General features: G+C 46.5%; 4 protein-coding genes across 7 annotated transcripts; 2 read left to right on the forward strand and 2 right to left on the reverse strand.

Moving 5' to 3' along the window:
* Positions 1–7,760: 7,760 nt before the first annotated feature.
* On the reverse strand, positions 7,761–10,679 carry cbx5 (chromobox homolog 5 (HP1 alpha homolog, Drosophila)). Its single transcript, XM_085926441.1, has 5 exons — positions 10,497–10,679; positions 9,811–9,995; positions 9,274–9,502; positions 9,055–9,155; positions 7,761–8,605 (listed from the first exon to the last, which is right to left on the reverse strand). Exons 2-5 carry the CDS (start codon positions 9,939–9,941, stop codon positions 8,464–8,466), a joined length of 603 nt encoding a protein of 200 aa, XP_085782567.1. The 5' UTR covers positions 9,942–9,995; positions 10,497–10,679; the 3' UTR covers positions 7,761–8,463.
* A 515-nt stretch (positions 10,680–11,194) lies between these two features.
* Positions 11,195–14,792, forward strand: LOC147062810 (heterogeneous nuclear ribonucleoprotein A1-like). 2 transcript variants are annotated; one of them, XR_015067766.1, is made up of 12 exons: positions 11,195–11,324; positions 11,799–11,915; positions 11,991–12,137; positions 12,214–12,424; positions 12,519–12,611; positions 12,692–12,766; positions 12,835–12,882; positions 12,964–13,077; positions 13,156–13,278; positions 13,350–13,415; positions 14,456–14,520; positions 14,686–14,792. XR_015067766.1 is itself a non-coding variant. In XM_085926269.1 (11 exons), the coding sequence occupies exons 1-10, from the start codon at positions 11,313–11,315 to the stop codon at positions 13,400–13,402; spliced, it is 993 nt and encodes a 330-aa protein (XP_085782395.1). In that variant the 5' UTR covers positions 11,195–11,312; the 3' UTR covers positions 13,403–13,415; positions 13,579–13,922. The 2 variants fall into 2 exon arrangements, 1 of the variants encoding a protein (XP_085782395.1); XM_085926269.1 differs by lacking the exons at positions 14,456–14,520; positions 14,686–14,792 and adding an exon at positions 13,579–13,922.
* On the reverse strand, positions 13,584–18,699 carry nfe2 (nuclear factor, erythroid 2). Of its 3 annotated transcripts, none has more exons than XM_085926057.1 (5): positions 18,638–18,699; positions 17,487–17,903; positions 16,417–16,495; positions 16,198–16,335; positions 13,584–16,079 (listed from the first exon to the last, which is right to left on the reverse strand). In XM_085926057.1, the coding sequence occupies exons 3-5, from the start codon at positions 16,462–16,464 to the stop codon at positions 14,910–14,912; spliced, it is 1,356 nt and encodes a 451-aa protein (XP_085782183.1). In that variant the 5' UTR covers positions 16,465–16,495; positions 17,487–17,903; positions 18,638–18,699; the 3' UTR covers positions 13,584–14,909. The 3 variants fall into 3 exon arrangements, with proteins under 3 accessions (XP_085782183.1, XP_085782098.1, XP_085782268.1); XM_085925972.1 differs by having other exon boundaries at positions 16,417–16,777; XM_085926142.1 differs by lacking the exons at positions 17,487–17,903; positions 18,638–18,699 and having other exon boundaries at positions 16,198–16,312; positions 16,417–17,011.
* Positions 18,700–20,538: 1,839 nt separating this feature from the next.
* copz1 (COPI coat complex subunit zeta 1) lies at positions 20,539–22,698 on the forward strand. The gene is made up of 9 exons (XM_085926573.1): positions 20,539–20,658; positions 21,063–21,131; positions 21,221–21,302; positions 21,386–21,477; positions 21,630–21,685; positions 21,769–21,846; positions 21,926–21,977; positions 22,056–22,094; positions 22,254–22,698. Exons 1-9 carry the CDS (start codon positions 20,641–20,643, stop codon positions 22,299–22,301), a joined length of 534 nt encoding a protein of 177 aa, XP_085782699.1. The 5' UTR covers positions 20,539–20,640; the 3' UTR covers positions 22,302–22,698.
* The last annotated feature ends 2,999 nt before the right edge of the window (positions 22,699–25,697 follow it).

Raw genomic sequence — 25,697 nt, forward strand, 5'->3', positions numbered from 1 at the left:
CTGGCTGAAACTTATCCTCTTCCATTAAGAGTGATGGATCATCGTCTCTGGGGGGCACAAGACACTCTGAGGTTACAGGTCCTTGCAGCGACAAAAAAAAAGTACAAATAGGTCGGAAATGTACACGCAGGTGTACGTCCACCATCAGCTCCAACGCATGAGAGGTGTGATGATACTTGTGAAGGCCAGTAAGCTTTAAAATTATTTAAAAGGTGCACTCGCATGTGTGTGCGCTTTGTTGTGTTTATTTGACGTTAGAAGCGATGACAGTTATATGTACAGTAGCTCGTTTTACCCAATTGGTGTCGATTCCAACAAGAATAAGCAGTGTTGGTGCTCCCTCTGGTGGCTGCTTTGTGCTATGGTGACTAATGTGACCTCTTTCACACACATGCAGTCAGTCAGTCAGCACTCATTCCGACAAGAAACGTTTGAAATGTTCTTTCTTTGTCAATCTTGCACATAACCTACTATTACTACAATTGTACATGTCATAAAGGTTTAGATGATTTATGCATATTTGGATGCCCATGAATTAAATACTATATTGTAGCTTTATATAAACATAATGCCAGGAAAATAGTGTTGTTGATTTATGCATATTTGGATGCCCATAAATTAAATACTATTTTGTAGCTTTGTATAAACATAATGCCAGGAAAATAGTGTTGTTGATTTTTTTTTTTGTGAATGGAGGAGGCCGTAGGGCGTTGAGATATACCACTTTGGCAAGAGATGTGACAAATTATTATTATAATTATTAAGTGTTACAACAAAAAGCCACCTTAGATGAGCAGTGTGTGCATTTAAGTGCGGGTGGGCCTTTTCACATAGCACTCCAAAACATCTCAAGTGTTTTGCTATGTTTGCAATTAAAGGCCGGAAAGACTTATAGCTAATAAATGGGATTTCTGAATTAAACCACATCCTGCTAACAATTCTTTTAGATGAGAGTATCTCTATCCAAGAGTGGGGACATTCTCGGGTTAGCGAATCAAAGAATTATCATAAAAAACGTGAAAAGAAAGATTATCAAATAAACCAGATGAAAGGGGGAAAAAGGTTATTTACAACAAATAAACAAACCTTAATGGTGGTGAGAGGCCTACCAGAAAGGGCATTATTATCATTATTATTATTATTACTGTTATTATTATTATTATTATGACTGTACCTCTAAACTGAGGCCGACGTGGTAACCAGTGCTTCGCCACGCCACCCTATTAATATTATTATTATTGTTATTTAGAATTTACATTGACCTTAAGCGGCAAGCAGAGGTGCGAAGAAATCTGGGCAGCTCTTTATGGATTGACATGCACTCGCTCAAATTGACCTTTACATTGAGCTATCAAACACATGACGCATTAAATCGGGGTGTTTGTGAGCAAAGGGCTGACTGACGGAGAAAGAGGGGACTCCGTCCGGAGTTTAGAAACGCTGTTGAAACTGACAAGTTGCATGGGGCTTGCAGCTGTAGGCCATGTGAGTGATGTTGCCCTCGGGTGGCGAGAGAGGAGCACGGCACTGAGTCAAGTCCATCACCCAGCTGAAAGATTCACAACTCGGGCTTTCATCTGGCTGCTTGTACAGCAGCCCATTTGTGTTTCAATGAATTGTGCGTTTGATTTAGGCCGTCAGTGTGTGCGCGAACTGGCGTCGTATTGCGCATGCGCGTTGATCAGGCCAGCCAGCCAGTCCCAAGAATGCGCTAACCTCCTGCGCCTGCGCGATTCTCGACTGGACGGCGGAGGCACATAAAAGCCTGCTAAATTGCTCCCGGGCAATAAAATGGCAATAAATTGACAACAACAGCGCATTAATCCATCACCAGGGAGCGCTGAAGGTATTGTAAAGCGCCATGGATGGAAGCAGGAATGATTTCGGATTTCTTAGCAACTGTAACGCTCGTTCAGTGTGCCAGGGGGCAGCAAGGAGCGGGAAGGAGCAACAAAAAAATGGAGAAAAATAGAGAGAGAGAGAGAGAGAGAGAGAGAGAGAGAGAGAGAGAGAGAGAGAGAGAGAGAGAGAGAGAGAGAGAGAGAGAGAGAGAGAGAGAGAAAGAGAGAGAGAAAGAGAGAGAGAAAGAGAGAGAGAAGAGAGAGAGAGAGAGAGAGAGAGAGAGAGAGAGAGAGAGAGAGAGAGAGAGAGCAAAGTGGTGGACCCAGTCAGTTGGCTGTGGGCAAGCCGGGGTTTCTGGCAAGCTCCTAAGTGGGCCCAGTGGCTCACATTGTCGTTTCCTGTTTCTCTGCCCCTTCCTTTCCTCTCTCTGGTTTGAGCGCCGCTCCAACGCCAGCCACCTTGATCTTCCGCCCGAGCCTTCCTGCCAGAATCGCTCGACCCCAATAGGAAACAGATGAGGCGCTCCGGATCGGCGTCGGCGCTCGTCATCGTCGAGGCAACACATCTGACATGCATTTGCACGTAGCTGCTCTTCTCATCCAAATGCTCTCATTTTGCAAGATTTGCACTATTGCTTTCAAAATCGTGCGAGCCCATTCTCTTGGCCAGTTTACGACGACACAAAAAGCTCACTTGAGATTTCAGCACGCCGTCACGCCGGCTGCCCCACAACGACTCGTTTATTTTGAGACCGCGTGACACCTCGTCCCCCTTGACATAATAACACGTGAGCAAAGTTCACGTGTTTGCGGTTTGGGAGCTCTTCTGCACGTTCTAAAGTGAACCAGGTGTGCACATGCGGCGATGGAAGGGGTCAAAAGTGCAAAGACATGACCAAGCGCTTTCTTCTTCACCTTCCTCTAACGACCCTTCAACCGAGCCTCAGCGAAAAATGTAAACTGCGTCGTAAACCAGCTCACTTTGACTGACAGGGAAATCGCAAGTGACAAGAAGGAGCTCGCTCTGGCTCTCGTTCTCCGGTGCTCTGAACATTTTTTGTTTTAACTCAAAGCAACCCGTGCATTCCGCAAAAGCAAGACAAAAGTCGTCGCTTCCGCTTCAGGAGGAAGCCCACTTCAAACACCCACACAAAAAAAAACATGACCTTGATTAAATATCCATCCAAACATCCATCGCAGCAACAGAGCCAAATGTAAAACTACTTGCGCAAAGTTAGCCGGCGGGCCAACGCTTGGCCCAAAGGAGCGTCATAAATGGCCACCCACGTGCAAGTACGACACCTACGACCGCGACGAGATCCCGTCATCAATCATCTGCCATCAGCCTCTTTTTCACCCCCTTTTATTACCAATGTGTTTACTTCTAATCAGCGTAATGGACTCCGCTGTCAGCGTTGCTTGAAATCGTCTTTAACGTATATACATTCTCTCTCTCTCTCTCTCGGTACATATATCGTTGAGCCCCCGGTAATGACAGAATGGCGGTTGTAATGTTGAAATATAAAAGAAGCTGCCAAGATCCTCTTTATCCCATGCCGGGCCGTATTTTATGCATCGGATGATTTGCTATGCGACGCGGCTTTATAAAGTATTTAGCGAGCCTTTATAAGCCGCTCCAAATGATAACACGTCATTTGTAGGGCCTCCAGATTATTCGTATCAAATATCAAAGCGCGGCAGGTTTCAATCCGATCCTGGCTGGAAAGGGCTCAAGAAATCGTCAAATTGCAAATATGACATGTTTCACTGTAAACGGATGCCCCCCCCGTCTCTTTGAAGCAGCTGGACTTTTTTCACGCGGTTGTTTGGCGGGCATTTTGGACCGCGTAATCCGTATGAGACGTAACACTAGAGAGTTTACGGCATTGTTGAGGCGAGAGGGAGGGACAATGCGGCGGTCAACGGCGGGTCGGGGCTCAGGCGCGGGCCAAAGCCGGCATCCGAACGTGTCTGTTCCGAATGCTAACGGATTAGCGCCGACCGCACATACGGCCGCACGGGGAAACTCAAGACGACTTTTAACGGCAAAGGCCTCCAAGAAGTCGCCGTCATAAAATGGCCGACACGTGACGTCTGAGGCCCGTAAACCGGCTTTGCTGCAGGGAGAGGCGGCGCCACAGAGAAAGAAAAAAAAAAAAGAGCAGGTGGGCTCGTCGTTGGCCGACCTTGTTTGTCGAGACCTGCAAGGTATGAGGGAAGGCGGCTCGTGCGCTCATAGCCAGCGGCAGCGTTATCATCCAAAGCAGGTCGGCTCGGGAAAAAAAAAAATCAAAGGCAGCGAGGGCCACTTAAAGGTCACAATGTTGACCTTCAATTCCTTGACCTTCAATTTCGATTGGAGGCCCAAGGCAAACGCTTTCTCACATCAACTTTATTTATTTTTTAATCCACCACACCACTTGTACTTTTGCTTCCATTTCTTCTTCTTTCTTTTGTTGCTTGAGAAATATGTTGGGCTCATTATCGCCACCTTTTGGCCACACCCAAGTCGTACTTTAGTAGAAGTTGCAGAACCAGCCAACCTCAGAAAAAATGGTGCTTGTAGTCTGACAACAAATTGGTTGTTTCACTACATTCTCAAAATTGAAGCCACCCAACATTTGTTTGATTCCTACAGGCCGACCTGGCGCATTTGACCTGATCTCTGTCAAGCTCTGAGCAGACGACGGTATGACGGCAGAAGTCGTTTTTGGAAATCCAAACGACTGCTTTCAATCTGGCGCCAACGAGGCTTTACAGTGTGCGCCTCCCATCTCGCTCGGCGTCATTTTGACTCCTAATTACAAAGAGTGAGGATGTTGAGCTTGTCTAATGGGCACTGGCAGTCGTCAGACACGGTGCGGCAACAGCCTGAATCGCATGGTGTCATTTGCCAGCGGGGGGGGGGGGAGACAATGAGCTCATCTCACGGGGGGAACGTCGTGGCCGCAATTTAAAAGCCATCGAGATGCCTCTGCCTTTTATAGAGCTGCCTGTGCGGTAAATAAGAGTTGCGTTTGCTGCATGCCACGCTCTGTGAGTCTTTCGAGTTCGGTTTCGCAGCGCATTTCGCTTTCGAGTTGACACATTTGGATTTTAATTGCGCCAATTTTTTCCTGATCCTTTTGCTGCTGCTGTCTTGCCAGTAATTGGGTACAATTATGCCAGCGGATGATTTCTCTACATGAGGTCTCGAGTAGATTTAGCAACCATCATTAGCAGCAACAGCGCGCCTTTCACTGAAAGAAAAACAGGCAGGCACACAAAAGTTATGGCGCTCCAATTTGTAATCCAATTATCTCCTAATGAATAAAACACTGCTGCGATTCGCTGGGACTGTGCGATGGCCGGAGTGGACTTAGTTAATACTCTCAACCCCCCCTCCTCCTCCTCCCCTGTCTCTCTTTCTGCAAATTAATTTATGGTCTAATTACTGGACAAGCCTCCAGATATGAAGGAACACAAATCACTACCCCTTAGTGGTTGGCAGAAAAAAGGCAGAGGATAATTGAAAATGTAGAAGGGGATCAATAGTTAGAAGCCCAAGGTTACATGAAGTGCGACGTTACAATTAAAATGGAGATATGATGCATTGCATGATCTGTGGCAAACTGGTGCTGAGGTAGCTGAAGATGCCTTTGCAATCCCTCCCCCCCGTCCAAAAAAACAAAAATGCATGGAGCTGTTGAAAGACACGTTTCCAACACATGCCGCATGCACATGGCTAGCTAGCTTCTAAAATATGTGCCGTTTCAGTCTCACATGGGCAGCCTGAGCCACGCTCACACGTGGACCGGTGGATTCCCAAAAGCCTCGTCAGCCAGGCCCGTCCCGCGTGCCTGGCTGTCTCGTGCGTTTACCTCTGGCCTGTTAAAAATGATATCAGCTCATAGAGGGCAAGCATTAGCATTTGCATTTTATTGGAAGCGCTGAGATTTAGAGCGGAGGATATATCAGCTCTGAGCAGGCAGAATTAGTTAACAATGCATTACCTGCCTTTTATGGCAGCCATAACTCTTCTTCCCTGGTGGAGAGGCGAGATGAGGGAGTGGGGGTGGTGCCGCAGTGGGTGGGGGGTTGCTGAAGGGGGGAACCGAGCCAGCAGAGGGGTGGAGGAGGAGGAGGAGTAGGGGATGGGGGGGCATTTGGAACCAACTCGCTTTCTGATCCCGGGAGCATGCACATCAAGTGTGATGGCTCCCCAAATTAGAGCATCACATGGCAATGGCCTTGCCACACCTCATCGCCACCGCCGCCACGCTTTATATCAGCGAGCTACGAGCTCGCCAACAGTCACACGCGAGCCAGCTCCTCCATTGACGAGCATCATTTGAAAGACAAAACGGCACGGTGTGGGGCAGTGCTTGCCATTGTTGCACAGTCACCACCCCCCCCCCCCCCCCTCTAAATACTCACCGCTGGGGGAACTGGCCGCCCTCTTCTGCCACTGCGGCCAATCATGCCCTGAGGAACTCATTTGCGCGGCATGCTGGGAGTGGATTGGAAGTGCGAGGGCTGAAATAAAATCCAACAGACCCACGTACGCCTATCAATGGTGACACAAGGCCATGAGATGCACTTGAATGAAATTTAACAACACAAGAGCTCAACTACTATTGAATCAAAGAATTGCACTGAAAATCTAACGGCTGAAATTTTGATTTTGACCTTGAAGCAGACATTCAAAAACTGATTGTCATTAGCTTTTTTTTTTTTTTTTTGCATGATGGCTATGGATCAGCCGAATTTATCCGACACAGGTTCTTCGGATGAGCTCTTTCAAAGACTATTCTCACGCGATGTGTTGAAAAAGTGTCATAAATGTGTCTTGTAATGCCAAATGGAGCATGTCTCTGCTACACGTGACATTTTTAGCTGTAAAGCAATGGTCGCTCGTGTTCCGTGCCGCTACATGTGTTGTTGCCGCGCATGAGCAGCAGCCCCCCCCCCCCCCGCTCCCCGACCAAAATCTACCAGCCGGGGTTCATGGTCAGCGCCGTTCCAAGCTCCATAAAACAGCCTGCTGTTTCATCCCTTTGCCCAGCTTAACGGTCCCTAGGGCTGCAAATTTACTAGTGACCTTTGCATCGTCGTTATAGCAGAGCAGGCTTTTTGCTGGGGAAATTCCATCACTTTAGGTGTAACTGAGCAGCTCTCTGTATGCATGCGTGCGTGCTCACTGTAAAGGGCACTAAGAAAAAAAAAAGGGAGGGGCTGGGGCTGTTGAGAGACTCAACCATTGTTACCATTTTCTTTTGGATCCACAAAGCAAAAAGAAGTCACATGGGACATGAATATTGTAATACACAACGAGGACTTTAGTTTGAGCGAGCTGGGGTTGTAATTGGTGAAACGTTGATTGGTTCAAATGAGTTCATCTGAAAACGGAAGGAGTTTAGATCACTCCTCAGCCAGTGCGCTAAAAAGGTAGTTACTGTATCTGATGAACGCCGTTGCTGACGTGCTAAACCTTAAATTAGGCCGGAAAGTAATGCAAGTAAAAAAAAAAAAGATGAATGCTTTTGTCCAACAGTGACACCTGCTGGTGATATAGACTGGTACAAGATATGTACCAATTATGTACTCAATTTTTTTGTTTGACTGTTGGATCCAATTAATGTGTTATTGTGACGTTTTTGGTTTCCCGCCCTCTTACAGTGCACGAGCCCACCAGCTGAATACATACACTGCTAGGTCAAAAAATAAATAAATTTGAGATATAAAAATGGAAGCCACACAGGACCCAACCTCCTCGGTTGCTTTTTTTTTTTTTTTGCAAAAAAATAAAATAAAATCAACAACCTGAAATTGCATCAAAATGCCCCAATTTCCTGGGCCGGTTCAATTTTCAACCCAGCAGTTTTAAGAGTGTACATCTTGGGAATATTTGCGATCAGAAAATATAAAACCAACAGCAAATTCAACATCGAAACAATTTATTGAAGTATGTTGCCATACTCTGTTTAACATCACAAAAGGAACGGCTCACGTTTTGTTTAAAAAGTCTGCAATGTTTAAGAAAAAAAAAAAAAGTGTAAAAAGACTGTCACACCAGAACTATTGAAGGCTTTGTTGCTAAGTAAAATAAAGCTCATTAAAAACATATTTGGCCCTAAAAACTATTTTGGAACACACGACACTTACTTTTTAAAATAGGTCACCCATCTTGGAAAGTATCGGTGAAGACAAAATGACAGGAAGCACTGAAGAATGGTTGCCCATCAAATGAAGGCAGGATACGCCTGATCAGGCAACATTCTAAAGCTTCGAGTCATAATGATCAAAATCATGATGTGATTTGAGGACTAATATTTGGAAATGAAAAGCACCGGCTTATTGTCGGCAATGGTGAGCTTCACCGTGTTCATCCACAAGGTGGCAGCGAGCGCACACGGGTCCGGGAGGTGACTGATGCAGCAGTTTCTCATTTGCGACGGGACACCCGATGACAAAAAGATTGGTCTAAAGAGGGTTGGCGGTCTGTGTCCACTGTATGAGCGTCTTTGGCGGACAATGTACAGCGTGTGGGGATGCGGTTGGGAGGGGGGGGGGGGTAAAAATGTCTGACTCGAGCTTGTCCGTGTGGCGGAGAAGTTTTCCTTTTCCGTGGAGGCGAAGAAACTCACACGCTGACGGCGTCCTTCTCCTTCTTGTCGCCGTCTTCGTGCCAGGTGAGGCGCTCCTCGTAGAAGGCGATGACGATCTGCGGGCACTTGAGATTGGCGTCCTTTGCGAGCACAAGGTCCGCCTCATCGGAATCTTTCCTGTCGGAGGCAAAAAACGATTGAGCCCGGTTAAAAAAAAACATCACCGTCAACTTCTCGCTCATTTGAGAGGCAAAGACGGGAATGGCCTTCATGTGATCGATCCGGGGTCTACACGTCGTCTCAGACGGGCTCGAGCTCAAAAGGAGATTTTGGGCCCAATTGAAACGCTTTTTTTTTTTTTTCTTTCCTCTAGAAGGACCGGTACTAGGACCAAAGGTTGTCCAGATCCTAAAAACGCTTGGGAAAGATACCTTTTTTCAAATATTAACACCTCCCCTCCTCGCAAGCTTTCCCAAAGATTGTTAGCCAAAGTTGTTCAAGGCTGCAATAATTGAAGTAAGAGGCCACCATCAAAGTTTCCCAACTTTGCGCACAAAAGCAAACTACGAGTGCTTGTGATAGTCGGATTGATAAAATGAGATGAGCTCGCAAGTGTAACGCCTTACCATTTCATTAAGAACATCAAATCACCACACGAGTCAGTTGCTCCAATGATTTTCTCTGGTTCAAGGCCCTTCTCAAAGCCTCGGGCCACTAGAATTTCATCCTGAAACACAAAGCAACATCAATCCTTAACATGGGATTTTTTTTGGGGGGATAGGAATTAATATTTGCCCATCATAGCTCAATCTATAGTGTCACCAAAGTGATGCTGGCATCATTACCTCTTTCTTTTTTTTAGGTTTGCTTCCACCTTCCTCGTCTTCGTCATCATCCGAGCTCCTCTTCTTGGAGCTACCGGAGTCTTTGGCACGTCCTGGAGAGGGAGCTGTGCCGGGCTTGCTGGCTGCGCTACTTGGAGTAGAGCTCCCACTTTTTTTGTAAGTCTTCATAAACTCGGAAATGAGCTCGGGGCAGTCCAGGTTCTTCTCTGGTTCCCATGTGTTGTGCTTGCTGAGAACAAATCACAACTGAACAATTGCAATGGGTATTCTCCTATTTTCTGACATGTTACAGACCAAACCAGTTAGAGAATCTTAATTTACATGTGTGCATTTTTTGCACCGGATGCATAAATAATGGATGAGACAGCTTTTTTTCCTCTCTTATTCATCAACAAATAATCAAAACAATAAATGGCCTACATCATTATTAATTGCAGCTGTAAACATGATTATTTTTCTCATACATCTCCCATTTAAATCAGTCCATCTCTTTAGGTACACAAAAAAATAATAATAATAAAAATAAAAAAAACTTACTCTGAATATCCTTTCCACTTGAGAAAGAACTCGACCCTGCCTTTCGTCACCCGCCGGTCCAGCACCTTCTCCACAACATACTCTTCTTCATCCGATGAAGAGGAGTCGTCTTCGCGAGACTTTTTGCCCATTGCAAAGTTGGTTGGGGAAGAACTTTCGATGACGTTCACTTGAAGGCTCACTTCCTGCAAACGAACATTTAAACGAGTGGTTTACAAACAAACAAACAAACAAAAGGGCTCCGTGTTGTTCCGTGAATAACGAAGTATAACACGGTGAAGATATTCACTGGTTATAGCAGCAAATAATAATATACATTCTGACGAGTACACAAGTCGTATCAAAATTAATCACGTGATGGGGAAACAAAAACATTGCTTACAGATACCATCAAGTTGAAAAAAAATGGCTAACAGCTCTGGTTTAGCACTGCGACAACAACATTTACAGGCATTTGTTTGATCGCGGAATACTACAAACTAAGCATTGGCTAGAAAAACATGAGAGCAGAAGTATCAATGCTTCCCATTTCAGTCACCAAGACGTAAAATAAAAACGATACCATGCTAACGCTAGCTAGCTGGCGTGCTAATCAATGGACAGTTGTGCAGAGCAAAAGCTAACGAAGATAGCCTGCTCGCGAGTGCTTAGCTAACAGACGACGCGCCTATTACGTGTTTGCTTACCTTGTTCACGCGACAAGCATCAGTCTTGGCCGATTGCAAGATGGGGAGGCTGCTTGTTTGTGAAGGACAGCTGAGGCTAACTTAGCATTTAGCCGAGACCACATAAGGGTACTGTACGCTTGCTTGTCCCGGTGCGTGAAAAGCGCGCCTTAAAGCTCACAATGAACGAATGTCTCCGCCCCTCAGCCAGCTTCTGACCTATATTGGCCGCCCGTCAACCGCTCATCCCTTCCTCGTCCCTAAACTATTGCAAGCCCATCAATTACCATCAGTCGAAGCTTAATGCATCATTAATAGGGGAGGAAAACAAAAGAATGAGAAAGCGAGGGAACATACACATAAGACATGACAGTAATTATGGTAGCTTACCACATATATGAACTCTAATAACAGCGATGCGCATGTCCCCACCAAAAACCAAATGTCGTCTATGAATGACGTTCAATGAATCGCAAATGACCGACATTCAAAACTTGTATAGATATGTATGTGGTTTGTGATTAATATATGGATTGCAAATGCGATCGATAATGCAGAAAATGCACTCGAGTATTTGGGTCGGGCGGAAACTGCGGCCGCGCCTACCTCGTTAGCGATTGGAGCTCATGGCTGATTGACATGATTGTGTCCAATAGATAGTCTTGTTTGTGTGACGTCAAGCCTCAGCGGGAACTCCTGACCAATCGTTGAGTCAAAGAGGTGGATGTTTAACTATTTATTCTACTGTTGAGAGGCAGTCTTCGCGTGCCTGCCTGACGCGATTCACCTTTTTCATTGAAATTGAAGCGCGTCGGGTGAAGTTACTCTGCGAGCAAAATGTCTAAAGATGTGAGTACCTCGTCGTTATTAAGTAGAGACAGAAGGAGAAAGTGCACCAGTTTGTAATCCGTATTTTTTTTGCGCGTTTACTCAATTTGAATGCGCGACACGAACTGTAATGCCGCCATTTTATAGGAGCCCGGGCCTCGTGCTCTATTGTTCTTAGGATTTCCCATCCTCGTAATTCTCTGCTTTTGTGAATTGTTTATAGTCAGTCGCAACTAAATGATTACACCGTTGCAATACTGGGTGATATTTCAGAAGTAATTGTAAGTCAGCAATACATGAGCCTACCGCCACCATATTGTGGCGTAATGGCGGCGATTTCGCCCTCCCCCACCCAGCGCTTGACTGCAACGCGGAACCTCGGCTGTCTCTTCCGACACGTTCAAATGAAACTGCGCAGACGCCCTGTGTTACTCTCGGGATGCATCTCTGAGATCTCCGCGGTCATGCACTATTGCAGACTCTCTTACTGTGTAGATTCCACGTGAGCCAGAGCAGCTTCGCAAGCTGTTCATCGGAGGATTGAGCTTCGAAACCACAGACGAAAGTTTGCGGGCCCATTTCGAACAATGGGGTAGTCTTACTGATTGTGTGGTAAGTTAGTTTGAATTCAACTATTTGCGTTTTCTCAGGAGTTGACTTAAATGATCTCTTGTGATGGCCGCTTAGGTCATGAGGGATTCCAACAACAGGAGATCCAGGGGGTTTGGCTTTGTCACCTACTCATCAGTACAGGAGGTGGATGCTGCTATGTCAGCTCGTCCCCATAAGGTGGACGGAAGAGTGGTTGAACCTAAGCGTGCCGTTTCCAGAGAGGTAGTACAACAATCTCGATGGTTTTTAAGGCTAGTGGATCGATAGATGGTGTGTTGATTGATTTCTCCTGTTGCAGGACTCCAACCGACCGGGCGCTCATGTCACAGTCAAGAAAATATTTGTTGGGGGTATTAAGGAGGACACTGAAGAACAACACTTGCGTGACTATTTCGAGCAATTTGGCAAGATTGAGGTGGTTGAAATTATGAACGATCGGAATACCGGAAGGAAGAGGGGCTTTGGTTTTGTCACTTTTGATGACCACGATGCAGTGGACAGGATCGTCAGTAAGTGCACTTTTGACCGTGACTCAGAATGGAACGGCTGTGTGTGACATGTTTGTAGACTAAAGGTGCGGACTACATGTTTCTGTGCCTGCAGTTCAGAAATATCACACCATTAACTCCCACAACTGCGAAGTGAGAAAGGCCCTCCCGCGGCAGGATATGCAGTCCTCGGGAATGAGAGGAGGAGGTACTCGCCGCTTGCACGCACGGCATGAATCATCTACACAATATCTGTCTTGCTAAGCTTTTTTTCAAAACGTCAAACAGGATTTTCGGGCGGACGCAGCGGCGGTGGAGGCGGTGGCGGGCGGCCCTATGACTACGACAGAGGTTACAACCAGGGTGAGCGCGGGGTACGCCGCTGCAAGTACAGAGTGTTGTCTGTTGCTAACCTGTCCGTCTCCTTCCAGGCAGCAGAGGTAGATATAGTGACAACCACTACAACGGCAATGATGGGGGTAAGTGTGCAGTTTTTGGGTTGAGACTAACTTGGCGCACAGCTTTTGACTGCCCCGCTGAAAAGGGATCTTGGTTTTTAGGCTATGGAGGGGGATATAACAATGGAGGGAACCGCGGCTATAGCCAAGGCTACAACCAGGGAGGTGGTGGCGGCGGAGGCTACGGCGGAAATAACTACGACAGCAACGGTTACGGTAAGTAATTTTTTTGGGGGCGGCGGAACATTGTGACATTTGGCCTGCAAAATGATCCCGTGCCGCCATATCCTGCAGGCTGCGGAGGGGGTGGCAGCTACAACATGGGTCACTATGATTCTCAGTCCTCCAACTTTGGCCCCATGAAGAACAACTTTGGCAGCGGCGGCGGCGGCGGTGGAGGCGGCAGCAGGAGCTACGGTGAGTGGATGTTTCAACGCCGTCGTGGCGTTATTGGATATAGACTGATTGCGTAATTGATTGTGTCGAAGGTGGCTATGGGGGAAACTCAAACAGTGGCTATGGACGTCAAGGGCGATTTTGAAGTGACTAAAGGGGTGAGTATTGATGCCGTGGCCACCGGCTTTCCAGTCTTTGTAGTGACAGGGATCTATTGTTCGGTGCTCATAACCTTAAAATAAGAAATAAAAAAAAACTCTGGATCTCAAGTCCTATGAAGTCAGCGCGCAGTTAACAATGTTGTTCCGTATTGTTCAACAGGGCTGAGTACTTAGGAGAGGAAGTGACAGCAAGAGGAGAGCAAGGAGAGGAAGTGACAGGGCAGCCGCAGGTGTACCTCCTAAATCTGCTCAGCCAAACACGTGGCAGGTTACTTCCGCTGCGACAGATGTATACTAGGTTAAACAAAAACAAACAAAAAAAAATGGAGGGTGGTGTTCCATTAAGCGTTTTTGTGTTTTGATTTTGTTTTATCCAATTTTGTTTCTGGAAAGCAAGCATTCCAATGAGGGTTTTATGTAGATATGTTGTCCTTAATCTCTGGTTTTATTTGTAACTGCATCCAAGTTGAGCTGAAATAAACAAACTTTCAGTCTTTTTACAAACTCTTGTTAGCCTCCTTTAGTGGTTTTGGGAAGAGGGCCGGCCGGCCGGCTGACTTTTGCATACAGCTGGGAGCGCCACGAGCAGAGCCCAATGACAGAGCATCCACGTGGTAGGCCTCGACCGGTTGAGGGCTGACAGGGGTTCGAAAAGACTCGCTCGCGCTTGCTACGCAGGTCATCCGAGGGACGCTAGCTTACATGCGCTCTGTGAGGCTAGCCGTGGAAGCCAGCTGAGGGAGAGAAGTAGCAATCGTCGCCAGGAACGTTGAAGCAGGGGAGGGTGAGGACAGAAGCCTGAGGCTAGCAAGGCAGCAGCTTCCAAAGACTTAAATGCTACCTGTGTAGGTAAGACAAGACTTCTCAACGTACACCTTGCTTGATCATGTCCATGTGGTAGTCAGATGTGTGACAGCACAGTAATGATTAAAGTGTTTTTTATGAAATTGCCCATCCCAATGAGACATAATATTTGCATGCCGCCAATCCGGTCCAGTGGCCGCTGGATTCCATTGACTTTGTGCTTCTAATTTCAGGGGACATACAAGTTTGCCCACGGCGGAACGACCTCGTACGTATCTCCGGCAAATGGCTACATCAGGTACAACCGGCGATGCTCTTGACTTTTATTTTGATTGAAATTACACATTTGAATTCAAGAAATTTGGGCTCTAGATTTGATATGGAAAATACAGTAATTGTCGTGAACCTGGACCTCATCTGATGAAGTGGGGTGGATCCTTGATGCTCTGTGTTTCTCTTGCAGGATTCTGGAGAAGGACTGCAGATTTTATTTATTTTTAGATTCATCTGAAGAGACCAATGTTTTATTTTTTTAAAAATAAATGTTATTTTCATAAAGAGCTGGTGTTTTAACTTGCAGAACGCGCAATGCACAATAAAACACCCGACGACGCCCCGACACGAACGCTCTTTTTTTTCCCTACGAGCGTCGCCCCGACACAAACGCTCACTTCCCTACGAATGACGCTATTCCTTTCCGCGCAACGTCGCGTGAGGCACCAGATAGGTTTCGCCGTCGGCCATCTGTTGCAAGCAGTACTCGTCGACGGAATACGGTCGTCCGCTTTCATCCGTCAGCTGAGAAAACACCTCGGTGTAGAGTTGGCTGAGGTGACGCTTGATGTACGTCAAGCTGCGCTGGAATTCCAACCTCTGCTGCACCAGGCTGTCTCTGTGAGCCTGCAGCTGAGCCAGCTCTCTCTCCAGATGAATGATACTGTCCAGTTTACGCTTACGACAGTTTTGAGCCGCCACTTTGTTCTTACCCCTGCGCCTAATGTCCTTGATCAGCGCCAATTGGGCATCGTTCAGGGTGTGCTGCGTCAGCAACTCGTTGAAGTCATCCACCGGCAGGTTGACGATCTTCTCCATCGGGAAGGGGATCTTCAATGCCGCGGCCCGCCTCTCATCCTTGCTGGCGGGTGTCTGAACGACTCCTTGAGCTTTTGAATCCACGGCGTATTGCCAGCTCCCTCTGCTGGCTGACTCGGGGCGGTAAAGGTCATCCACCGGATTTTTGGCTGGCTCGGAATTCGCCGTGTTGAACTGCGAATGGCTCAAGTGCGGTTGGGCTGCGAAATAAGATTCTTGCGCACCTGTGTGCGGGTAAGCGTCAAAGCGACTCTGGTAATCAGTCTGGTAGTTGGGCGCTCTTCCGCCGCCCGTTTCCCCGTCGCATGCGACAGACATGTCCAAACTCCTGTAGGCCGCCAGTAACCCAGCAGCGGAAGTTTCCGGTGAGGCCAAAGGTGGGCTAGAGCCTAGCGAGAGGCCAGAGTCTGACTCCAGATCATCGGCCGAATGAGCAAACGAACCGTGGCCGCGTGTTGTCCACATAGCCCGACGGGTCACACCGCCGTTGGGCCTTCTGTCATCTCGACCGACGCCCGGTGACCTCATCTGTCCGGCGAGAGCCATCGTCTGATCAAGTTGCGGTCCCGAGTGCTCATAGAGTTGCTCTGCGCGGTGACCTCCTTCGGAATAACCTCCGTCGTACGCTTCGGCCGGGCCCACCTCAAATGCGGGGGGCTCCGCGGAATGGCGTTGGGCGGCCTCGTATGCGCCCATCAGAGGCGCTGACTCGATGCTTTGGTATTGGCTTGTTTGGTAGGAGCTGTCGCCAGATGTCTCCAAGCCCTGCAACAACAAGTCACCATGGGTAGTCAGGCCGGGAGTCCGTCTGGTGGCAACTTTTTTTCTTTTGCAGTCTGCTACATATACAAAAAAAAGGTGCCTGTGCAAATGCCGCAGTCACCTGCAATTCTGTTATGGCCATCAATTCCTGCCAGACCACGTCCATGTCTGTCTGCGAGTGTTGCGCTCCATGAGTTCTACCGCCGAGGAAATGAGCAGGAGCTCCGCCGCACGCTCTGCTCGAAGGGAAGGCCAGTAGCTTGAAAGAGAAACCAAAAAAACATTTGAGCGTCGACACGGGGGGTAAAGCTGTAAATCCAAAGTCTTTGACGAGCCCTACCTCGCAGGTCCTCCTTGGCGGGGGCACGTAGTTGGCTGTTGAACACATTTAGGCCAAGCTCTTGTTGCAGAAGTTCAACCTTTTAAGGATTCACTTATCATTACGTATCCAATGATCACCAACACTTTACTATCAGGACAGAGATATACTAAAAAGACACACACACACACACACATGAGCACGAGATCACGGCAATATCAGCTGTGGCGTGTCTTGACACTTGTCCGCTTCTTTTTTCTCCTCCTTAAGGTCAAGCATGCTCATTTCTGGCAGTTTAATTTCTGTGAAGGCTTTCTGGAACACGAATGTTCCCAAACAGTTGACTCCGCCCATCAGCTGTGCCAACCGGTGATAAGACAATCTCTAGGGAAACAGCATATTCTACGACAGCGGCCGAGGTCTGCTGGAAGACCGTGAACGTTTTTTGGAAACAGTCTGCGTTCTAAATGTCGCTCGGCACATTCTTGCTACTTGTCGTTTTGCAAACTCTGTCGCCTCGTCCAAATGTTTCAAAATGGACGAGCGTCGAAACGACCTGCTCACTTGCTAATATTTGATTAGAATTGAAATGAGCCGTTGTCATGATTGATTCCGATTGCTGTTACATCACACAGAGTTTGTTGATGTTTTAGCTTGAATATAATATATATATATATATATATATATATATATATATATATATATATATATATATATATATATATATATATATATATATATATATATATATATAATAAACTTTTCACATTATGAAATTGGGAAAGCTTTGTCAAACTTGTGACCGGTGGATAAAATATTATCTTAAAAAAAAAAATGTAAGAGACGCAATGGCCTGTTAGGAGATAAGACAACAACATTGCAAAATAGCTTTCAAAAGCGCCTGCAAGTTATGTTGAAATACATCCCAAAAAAAAACAAAAAACGACTTCAGCGTCATGGCAATGATGCGCCTAAAAACATCCATCAATAAAATTGAACATGAAATGATACAAAAAGTCTCGCTCATCATCCTCATCCACACAAATTTAGTTTGTCGAATTGAAAAAAACGACAAGAGGGAAGCGACATACCTGAGCAACATCGCGTACGTGGGTCAGCTGATGGCCATCGTCCTGCCCTGGACACAAAAATCATCCGGGCTCCTCCAAGCGCACTGTGCTTGAGTGTGTGTGTCCGCATGTGCTCAGCGACACACACCAGCAAAAATGGGATGGCTCAAAGGCGACGTTCCTCTAAAGTACTTCTTAATAGCACGCTTGCACCCCAACCTCCAAATTTCCCCCTTGCCCACATGACAAACCACAAAGCCACAAGCTGCCGCCATGGTCCATCCCTGCCAAAATATACGTGCGCCACAGAAGACAAAAAAACCCAAAACAAGTCGAGTTGTGTCCTTCCAAATGCTCCTGAAGCAAAAGGGTATGACGAGGGAACACCTGGAGTCAGAAGAAGACTTCTTTTGGGCAGGGCAGGGGTGGGATTGAGACCTACAAATGGAATGTACAGGTAAGAAAGAACGCATTGTTCCTCGACTTGGCGTCCAGGGTGAGTGAGGGGAAGGAAGGAAGGGAGGGAGAGAATGCCTCACATGGCGACCGTTCCCATCCTTTAGCAAAAAAGAAACGACTTGAGAGAACCGCTACGAGCGGCGTCCGAGCGTGGATTGAACTCGCTGCTTCAAAAGTGTGCACCCCGGCCAGAGTCGTGATGGATGATAGCTCAATGTCAACCATTTTGTTAACGGATGCTTCCGCTTTTTAGTAAATAAACGACATCATACTTTGAGCATATCATAAAGAATCCGGCTTGTTTGTGCGCTGTTGTTCAGATGCGGGAGAGAGAGAGCGGGAAAAGGTGAACGTCTACCCGGAATCAAGCCAGCCAGGGATTTCCCGAGCGCTACCGGCAAGGCCTTCCCGGCGAGGCCAGGCCCGTGCTCGCAGCTCGCCCCTGACTCAAGCTGCGACACCGCAAGCGTGTTATTAGCGCCACCGCAGAAGTGGCCGGCGCCTTTGGCATCTGGACGCAGTAGACGCCCACGCTCCTCCCGTCCCGTTTATTTGTTTGCCTCCATTAAGTTTTCCCGGCAGCTTTTTTTTTCTTTTTTCTTTCGAATGGGGGTCTGGTGGTTGATTGGAAATAAGTCGCCTACACATTTCGTGGAAGAGAGAGAGAGAGAGAGAGAGACAAAAAAAAAAAAAGAGGAACCAAGTGGACTTACCTTGAAAGGAATCTAGATGTGTTTTATTTCTGAGAATAACTATCACGCGTGGTTTTGACACATCGCAAGTCCAGTGGCAGAAAATGAGGAAGCGTCAAAACACGGTTGGCCGAATGTTACCGTTTAGCCGGCATTCATTTCAATGTTTCCATCGAGATAAGGCTTGGCAAAAAATTTCAGATTGCGTCACTTGCCATCTTGTCTATCTTTGTTTTTTGGGGGAAATTTTGCAAAGTGGTTTCAGTGGATTCACGTAAAGATCCATGAGACCTTGGTATCGATCAGTCTGCAACACCTTCTCCAATCAGTTCAATCTGGAAAATAATTGAATTTGTTTCATTCCATTGGATTTCAAAGACATGTTGGCGAGCCCGTTAGAGATGCGATCGGCATCGTGCTCGTCCTCCTCGACTTGACCGACTACACAAAAGACACCCGAGGTTGCAATTGAAGCGTCGGTGGCGGAAGACAGGTGGGCTAGCAAGTGCGCTGCACGCTGCTCGCTTGAAGATGGAAGGCAGGGGAAGCGGAACTTCTGCTCAATACTGATAAAAGAAACACTTGAGTGGAAGGAAGGCAACTCACAAACTGTTGTGGTTCCGCTGGCAGACGACGATCAGAACGAGGCAAACTTTGTTTCATATTTGATCATCTTCAGCGACGAGCAAACTTAAATGGACAAGATCACACATAATCATGGTGAAGATGATTCGTCGTATTTTGATCGAAACAGCATCCTTACGCCGTTCAGGCGCAACAACAAATTTTAATGCGGAAAGCTAAATTTGAAAACCAGGCTTTAACTATACAAACATTGCCGACGACCACGGTTGCCCGCAACGTCGTTTTCAATTCATATAGTTATGTGTTCTCGACAACAACACAATACCGTTGCTTTCACCGCTACGCACAGCTATGTTATTTTGTTCTTTTTCGAAAACTCTGAGCTGAAAATATCGAAGCGTCAGGCCAAATTGTGATGTCATTTATAGACTGAGATAGAGGGAAAACCCCATTGGCCTGCTTTTCCCAATGCTTCCCAGAAGTGGGAGGTAGGATAATTGGAGTTGGTTGAATGTAGGAGGGTATTGGGGGGAAAAAAAAGAAAAAAAAAGATGAGTACAAGCAGACCACATGAAAACTTTCCACGCAAAAAATGTCCCTGGCCTAGTCGGGAATTGAAAACATGACAGCGATATATACCTCGGTGTGGAAATAAAAACGGGACTATTGTTGCAAATGTACACAATTGTGTCAATTCTGCTGACACAAAGGTCACGTGGGGTCACGTTATTGGTGAAAGTCAACCATTTCATCTGATTGTCTCTCCTTCACCCCTTTCACTTATCAATGCAACAGCTCTCGTCTTTTGCTCAACAAGCTCGATACCGACCGTATCATAAAAAGATGCATTAATGTAGTGAATAGTTTATTTGCCAGCCAGGCTGATGTCTACTTTTATCCCCAACTTGGCCTCCCAAAAGTAGACATATACGTGTGGCACATGGGCACCCAAGTGGAAATTCATTTTCAAGGGACTTTGATGGACTTTGTTGCCCAAAGTCGCAAAAGGACGCAGCCACTGCTTGGTTGGGATTATTCATACACCAGCATTACATGATTTATATTTTAAAAACATTTAGAAAATACATTTTGTTGTAGTTTAGATTGCTTATCAACACTTTTGTGTAATTTGTCAGGTGTGTTGATATTTTTCCTAAGTATCTATATTCTTATGTATATTTCAGAACTGTTTTAAACGTTCAAATCAATTCGTTAATAAGTCATGCTCCTTTGCAGCTCGAGTCTGCGGTGATTAAGCCAAATGTGCAAACCGGAAGTGCTTTTTGGACCAGGGTCGCTGAAAAGTTGCTCGATCTCGCGAGAAAAGTGCCGAGCGACGTGTGTTTGCCGCCAGCCAATAGGAAAGCGCCTCATTCTGCGTACCGTATCACGTGATTAACGACAAGTCCACTTCACCGGGTTTGCTAACAAGAAACAAGATGGATACTCCCATATTGGTAATGTCGCTACGTCGACGAGAGGCTCTGTTTTCTAACCACCCCGTGTGATATTGTGGCCAACATAGACACGGGGTTGGTTCGGTCGTGGAATGGAACAACAACGCGTTACCTAGCTAACTAGCCGGCTAGCTAGCTAGCGAGCTAGCCATCCTCAGTGAGCTTACTTGTTAGCTTGGCTTTCGTGCGTTCTGGTGATCAGACAAATCAAAGAGCAACAATCGGCTATGGGTATAGTGTATGTTTCAAGTTCATTCGTCGCTCATTTGCAATTCGGCGTCGTCCTGTGAAATTTGCATTTTGTTGACGTTTGAAGCAGCAAAAGCAACGCCCGCCACCAGCTGGTGTTCAAATGCCAAGTGAGCTTCATTGTATTTGTTTGTAACGATGTGTCATTTGAACAGGAACCGTCTTTGTACACCGTGAAGGCAATTCTCATTTTGGACAATGATGGCGACCGACTTTATGCCAAGGTACAGGAGAGTTCGTTGCATTTCTTGAGTCAAACTTTGGCAATTCTCCCGGTTATGCATTAATCGGACCCGATGACATGTTTCTGCAGTATTATGATGACACTTACCCCACAGTGAAGGAACAGAAAGCATTTGAGAAGAACATATTCAACAAAACACATAGGACAGACAGTAAGAGATGTCATAGTGTTTCCCCCATTTTGAAGACGTGTTGCATTATGTTGAATATGGATGTTGTCTATGTGCATCACAAGGTGAGATCGCATTACTGGAAGGCCTCACGGTTGTCTACAAGAGCAACATTGACCTCTTCTTTTATGTGATTGGAAGTTCGTATGAAAATGAGGTACGTGTTTGTATCCCGTAACAACGACGGGTCGACCCGTGTCGAGTCCATTTTACTTTTGTTTGAAATGTACTTGTGCTGTAAGGAACAAAAGTGACATTTTAGACACAAACAGCTTCCATTTGAAAAAGAAATGTTTCTCATTTGAACAGCTGATGCTGATGTCTGTTCTGAACTGTCTCTTCGACTCCCTCAGTCAGATGCTAAGGTATGCTGTTGACGTTTTTCATTAACATGTCATTTTCTTGGACCGGTTCAGAAAAACTTTGTCTTCTGTACTCAAACCTACAGAAAAAATGTTGAGCGCAGAGCATTGTTGGACAATATGGAGGGGCTTTTCCTTGCCGTGGATGAGATTGTGGACGGAGGGTGAGTTAAGCGTAAGCGTCTCCATCAGCCTCCGTTGTGGTGTTGAGGCGATGACCATTCCCTTTGCTGCCCCCTGCAGGGTGATCCTCGAGAGTGACCCTCAGCAAGTTGTTCACCGTGTGGCCCTAAGAGTAAGCCGCCGCCACCACCACCTTCTTCTCTTGGTGCTGTTCCATGCTGTGAACCTAAAACATCTGCTCTTTTTTTAGGGGGATGATGTGCCTTTGACTGAGCAGACCGTCACCCAGGTTGGTCCCCGCCGACAAATTTGAATTATTCAAGGCAGTAGTTTTCTACGCCATGTTGACTGGCGATGGGCCCGCCGCCCCAAAGAAAATGACATTCTGCGGACATAGGGCGAGCTCCTCTTTGTCATTAGTTTACTGAAAGCAACGTTTCCTTCCCAGGTCCTTCAGTCTGCCAAGGAACAGATCAAGTGGTCGCTTCTCCGGTAGTCACAGCCGCGCAACGCGCCCGCTCGTCATGGCACTGATCCACATCCTCCTTTCGCTCCCCTGCAATCACCGCCGTCAGCTGCCGCAGCCCCCCCCCCCCCCCCAAATATTTTCTGTACAGCTGTGGACACTAGCGGCATCAAATCAGGTGTACATTCTCTTACTCCGGTTGAACTGCTCTCTTTGTATTTTCTCATGATGAAAACCAGCGTATGGCTCCCTGATTTCCTAATCAACCCATCAGAGCTGGTGACAACATTCCACGCATGGCCCTCATAATCTTTTCATTTGTTGATGGAAATGTACTGTAATGTCATCACCGGTGGCGGAACGTTATTTCATTTTGCCTTCTTTCGTCATCAGACCACTTGAATAAAAGTCTGTTGATGCACTCCAACGTTTATTTGCTCCTCATAAATGGTGTGGTTGTCGTAAGCGAGGGCGCCCTCTGCTGTTTGTTTTGTCACGGTGCAGCAGGTGCGGTAGACACAGACGCCCTCCGTTATGCTCGCCCGTTTTTTCAGGTGCGCGCAATTGGAATCGGTTGGTTGTTCCTTTTAAAAGCGGAAAATGTGTTGTCTTTTCATTCACAAATTGTTCCCACATTTCAACAGAGTAATAAAAAAAAAAACGTAGTCAGTCATGGAACTTCCCTACTTTTTCTTTTTTTGGTCTCGGTATCGCGGTATAAAACAAATGTGTATGGTCAGGAGAATTCACCAAAAGGCATCGTCAACACATTCTTGCTAATGTTAGACTTGACTGTGAGAACTAAACCTTTGTTGTGGCCCCTTGCAGGAAAAAAATACCTCGACCACTAATGGAACAAGTTAAGTTGGTAGTCTTAGCCTCCCTCAATGAAATAGAATATCCTTGATTAAAGTAAATTGATTGTCAAACCATTTTGTTCACTCCTATCTGGGAAGCACCATCCTGGAATCGAAATAGATAAAAAGCACAGTACGAGACAAGCGTTGAACCTTTTTGTAGGCAAGCTACCAATAATAAATTGCTGTCAGGGCGGGCGCGTTTTATTTGACAAGTGCGTAACTGTCTTACGCAATGTGTCCACTAGAGGACACCAACACGTTTACTTTAGCTTTAACGTGGTTGAGAAAAAAAGGAGTCGGGGCGAATTTCCCCGTTTTATACGTCAAATTAAAAAAAAAAGGGTAAGCAAAACTTTGCCGTCATTTTTGTTTGAGCTGGGCAATTTCTGTCATTTGCTTTCCAGTGTTCCACCACTGTTGTTAACATTTTGAAAGAGCTTTTGTCTTTGCCCGCGATATTTAAGATTGCGGCAAAAGTTGCAACTACAACTCAAGGCCTAAGTGCACTTTACAAGTCGCTTTTTTTCTTTACGTCATAAAAGCTCGTCAATGATAGTCTTATCGGCTCTGACCTCCCTCCAGTCTGATTCAGAACCTTGAATGAGACCCACAATGAAAGAAAGCATGAATGAACGCGACTGTATGTTACTGCTTCATGCTAAGTGCTTTACTGGCCAAGAAGCCGTGCGAGGAGGGGGGGGGGGGCGTCATCATTATCCCACAGCTTTACTGTTATCGCACCAGTTTGCCAGCGAAGCGAGGACAGCGGGAGGACGCCCGACGTGAAGGTTAGTAGAGCAATAAATGTGATGAGATGAAATCTTGGCTCCTAAAGTACACACTTGGCTTCTTTTGGTCGCCATCTCGCGCATGCGTGCTTCCATCTGCTAATTACACTTGCACCATCGTAAAAAACAACAACAACAACACAGTAACTTCTCTTAATGATACACGAATGGTTGAAACGTTGGAAAGAGAAACGCTGTGCCTTGTCAGAGAGGTGCGCGCTAAAGCTTCGCACATGATCGATGAGTACAGTGCGAGCGAGAGTCACTCGCTTTCCGAGTGCACTGTGCAAAAGAGTCAATAAATTCTCTAGATCGCTAAGCTTCAAGTCTTTATGTCATCAATGAGGCCGAGCAGGCTTCGAGAGAAAACAATGTCACAATGAGTTTGGATCTCCCGCGCTAAATACATTCAAGCCGATTGGCTAAATACATTCAAGACGGAGCCATTCGATTGGCTGAGCAGGACAAAGAGCAAGACCCTCGTAGCATTTAACGGAGTATCGTATTTAAACGAGCTAGGCTACATTATGCTCTGGCATTTCCGTTTGGTAGCTAGCTAACATCCACACAAAGATACTAACCAAACTTCAAATCGATGACTGAGTACAAACTATATAAAGGCAATCCAATGGCCATGAATGGAGAAAAAGGAGAAGGTCATTAAAGGTTAGGCTAGAAGAGCACACGTGCAGGAGGAGGAGGCGGTGGAATGGGCCCGGGCAGAGCCGAGCCCAGCCTGCATGCAGCAACTCTGCAGCCTGACATGTTTTATGGCCCCCACTGGCCTCTCTGGCTCTCTTTATGGATTCCCATAGAACGGAGAATGACGACTGCTCCTGAAAAAGCCGGCCAAAAACAACACCTTCGCCGCTGCACTCTTGCCTTCCTTGGCCATAATTCAGCAAGCTGTTTGTGCCCCCCCCCTCCCCAAAAAGAGCATTCATTGTAATGACAAAAATGACTGTAAATTTTGATGCTAATGTTTATTTTTTGTTGACGTCAGATAAAACTGTCAGCGTGAATGTGCTTGGTTTATTGGACGTCGTTACAGGTTGGTGGAAAAAAAAATGGTGGGCTTTGTGAAGTTACAGCTTTTTCCCTCCCTCCCTTCCTCCCCTCCCCTTTTAGACTGGAATAGCTTTGCCTTCGCTAGATCAGTGCTTTTACGGCACTCGAAAGATTTACGACATGAAAATGTCCAACTTTGATAGGAAAATTCAAGCGGTCCACCGAGGGAAGCCATTGTGAATTCCGTAGATATTGGATTTGATGTGTTCTCCCTTCATTTTCCTTTTTCCCCATCGAAGCGGACGTTTGAGAAGAAAGCACGCTTCAAGCTGAGCAGATATGCTCACGTGTGCAACCGGGTCACATCTGGAATGCAGTTTGACCCCGCCCCTCCCCCACCACCGGGGCCATAATCCCGATGGCCTTCCTGGGTTACTGCTGTTATCAAAGACTCAACACTTTTTGGACCAGTGATGATGCAAAACAGTACTAAAGAAGGACAATCTGTCATTTTCATTGGAGACAGTCAACAAGACAAGACGTACGCAATTGCAGCCGTAAAGCTTTACGAGGGGTTCTGAGTCAATTCCCCCCCCCCCCCCCCCTTGCGTGTTTAATCTTGTTTTATGCTTCCAAAAAAAAAATCCTCCCTGAGCCCTTCTGTGTTGAGACTAAAGTCTGCATGTGAATTTTGCAGCAGTAGCAGCAAAAGAATGTGAAGAGGAGCATCTAGTCGGGCATACCTCCGAGCCCGCTGTTGCCCCCTCCCC

The sequence above is a fragment of the Syngnathus leptorhynchus genome, chromosome 1 (assembly GCF_054491065.1).
Source record: "Syngnathus leptorhynchus isolate UIUO chromosome 1, UIUO_Slep, whole genome shotgun sequence".
In the NCBI taxonomy this organism is placed as follows: domain Eukaryota; kingdom Metazoa; phylum Chordata; class Actinopteri; order Syngnathiformes; family Syngnathidae; genus Syngnathus; species Syngnathus leptorhynchus.

Excerpts from the sequence above, each read along its gene's own strand:
- cbx5 (XM_085926441.1), bottom strand. The coding sequence starts at position 9,941 with ATGGGCAAAAAGTCTCGCGAAGACGACTCCTCTTCATCGGATGAAGAA. Across the intron at positions 9,156-9,273 it reads AACCTAAAAAAAAGAAAGAG|GATGAAATTCTAGTGGCCCG; the intron begins GTAATGATGCCA and ends TTTGTGTTTCAG. Across the intron at positions 8,606-9,054 it reads TTGATGTTCTTAATGAAATG|GAAAGATTCCGATGAGGCGG; the intron begins GTAAGGCGTTAC and ends TGCCTCCGACAG.
- copz1 (XM_085926573.1), top strand. Across the intron at positions 21,303-21,385 it reads CAAAACACATAGGACAGACA|GTGAGATCGCATTACTGGAA; the intron begins GTAAGAGATGTC and ends GTGCATCACAAG. Across the intron at positions 21,686-21,768 it reads TCCCTCAGTCAGATGCTAAG|AAAAAATGTTGAGCGCAGAG; the intron begins GTATGCTGTTGA and ends TCAAACCTACAG.
- LOC147062810 (XM_085926269.1), top strand. Across the intron at positions 12,138-12,213 it reads AGCGTGCCGTTTCCAGAGAG|GACTCCAACCGACCGGGCGC; the intron begins GTAGTACAACAA and ends CTCCTGTTGCAG. Across the intron at positions 13,279-13,349 it reads AGGCGGCAGCAGGAGCTACG|GTGGCTATGGGGGAAACTCA; the intron begins GTGAGTGGATGT and ends ATTGTGTCGAAG.
- nfe2 (XM_085926057.1), bottom strand. The coding sequence starts at position 16,464 with ATGTGTTCAACAGCCAACTACGTGCCCCCGCCAAGGAGGACCTGCGAG. Across the intron at positions 16,336-16,416 it reads CGCCAAGGAGGACCTGCGAG|CTACTGGCCTTCCCTTCGAG; the intron begins GTAGGGCTCGTC and ends TTCTCTTTCAAG. Across the intron at positions 16,080-16,197 it reads TGGCCATAACAGAATTGCAG|GGCTTGGAGACATCTGGCGA; the intron begins GTGACTGCGGCA and ends TTGTTGTTGCAG.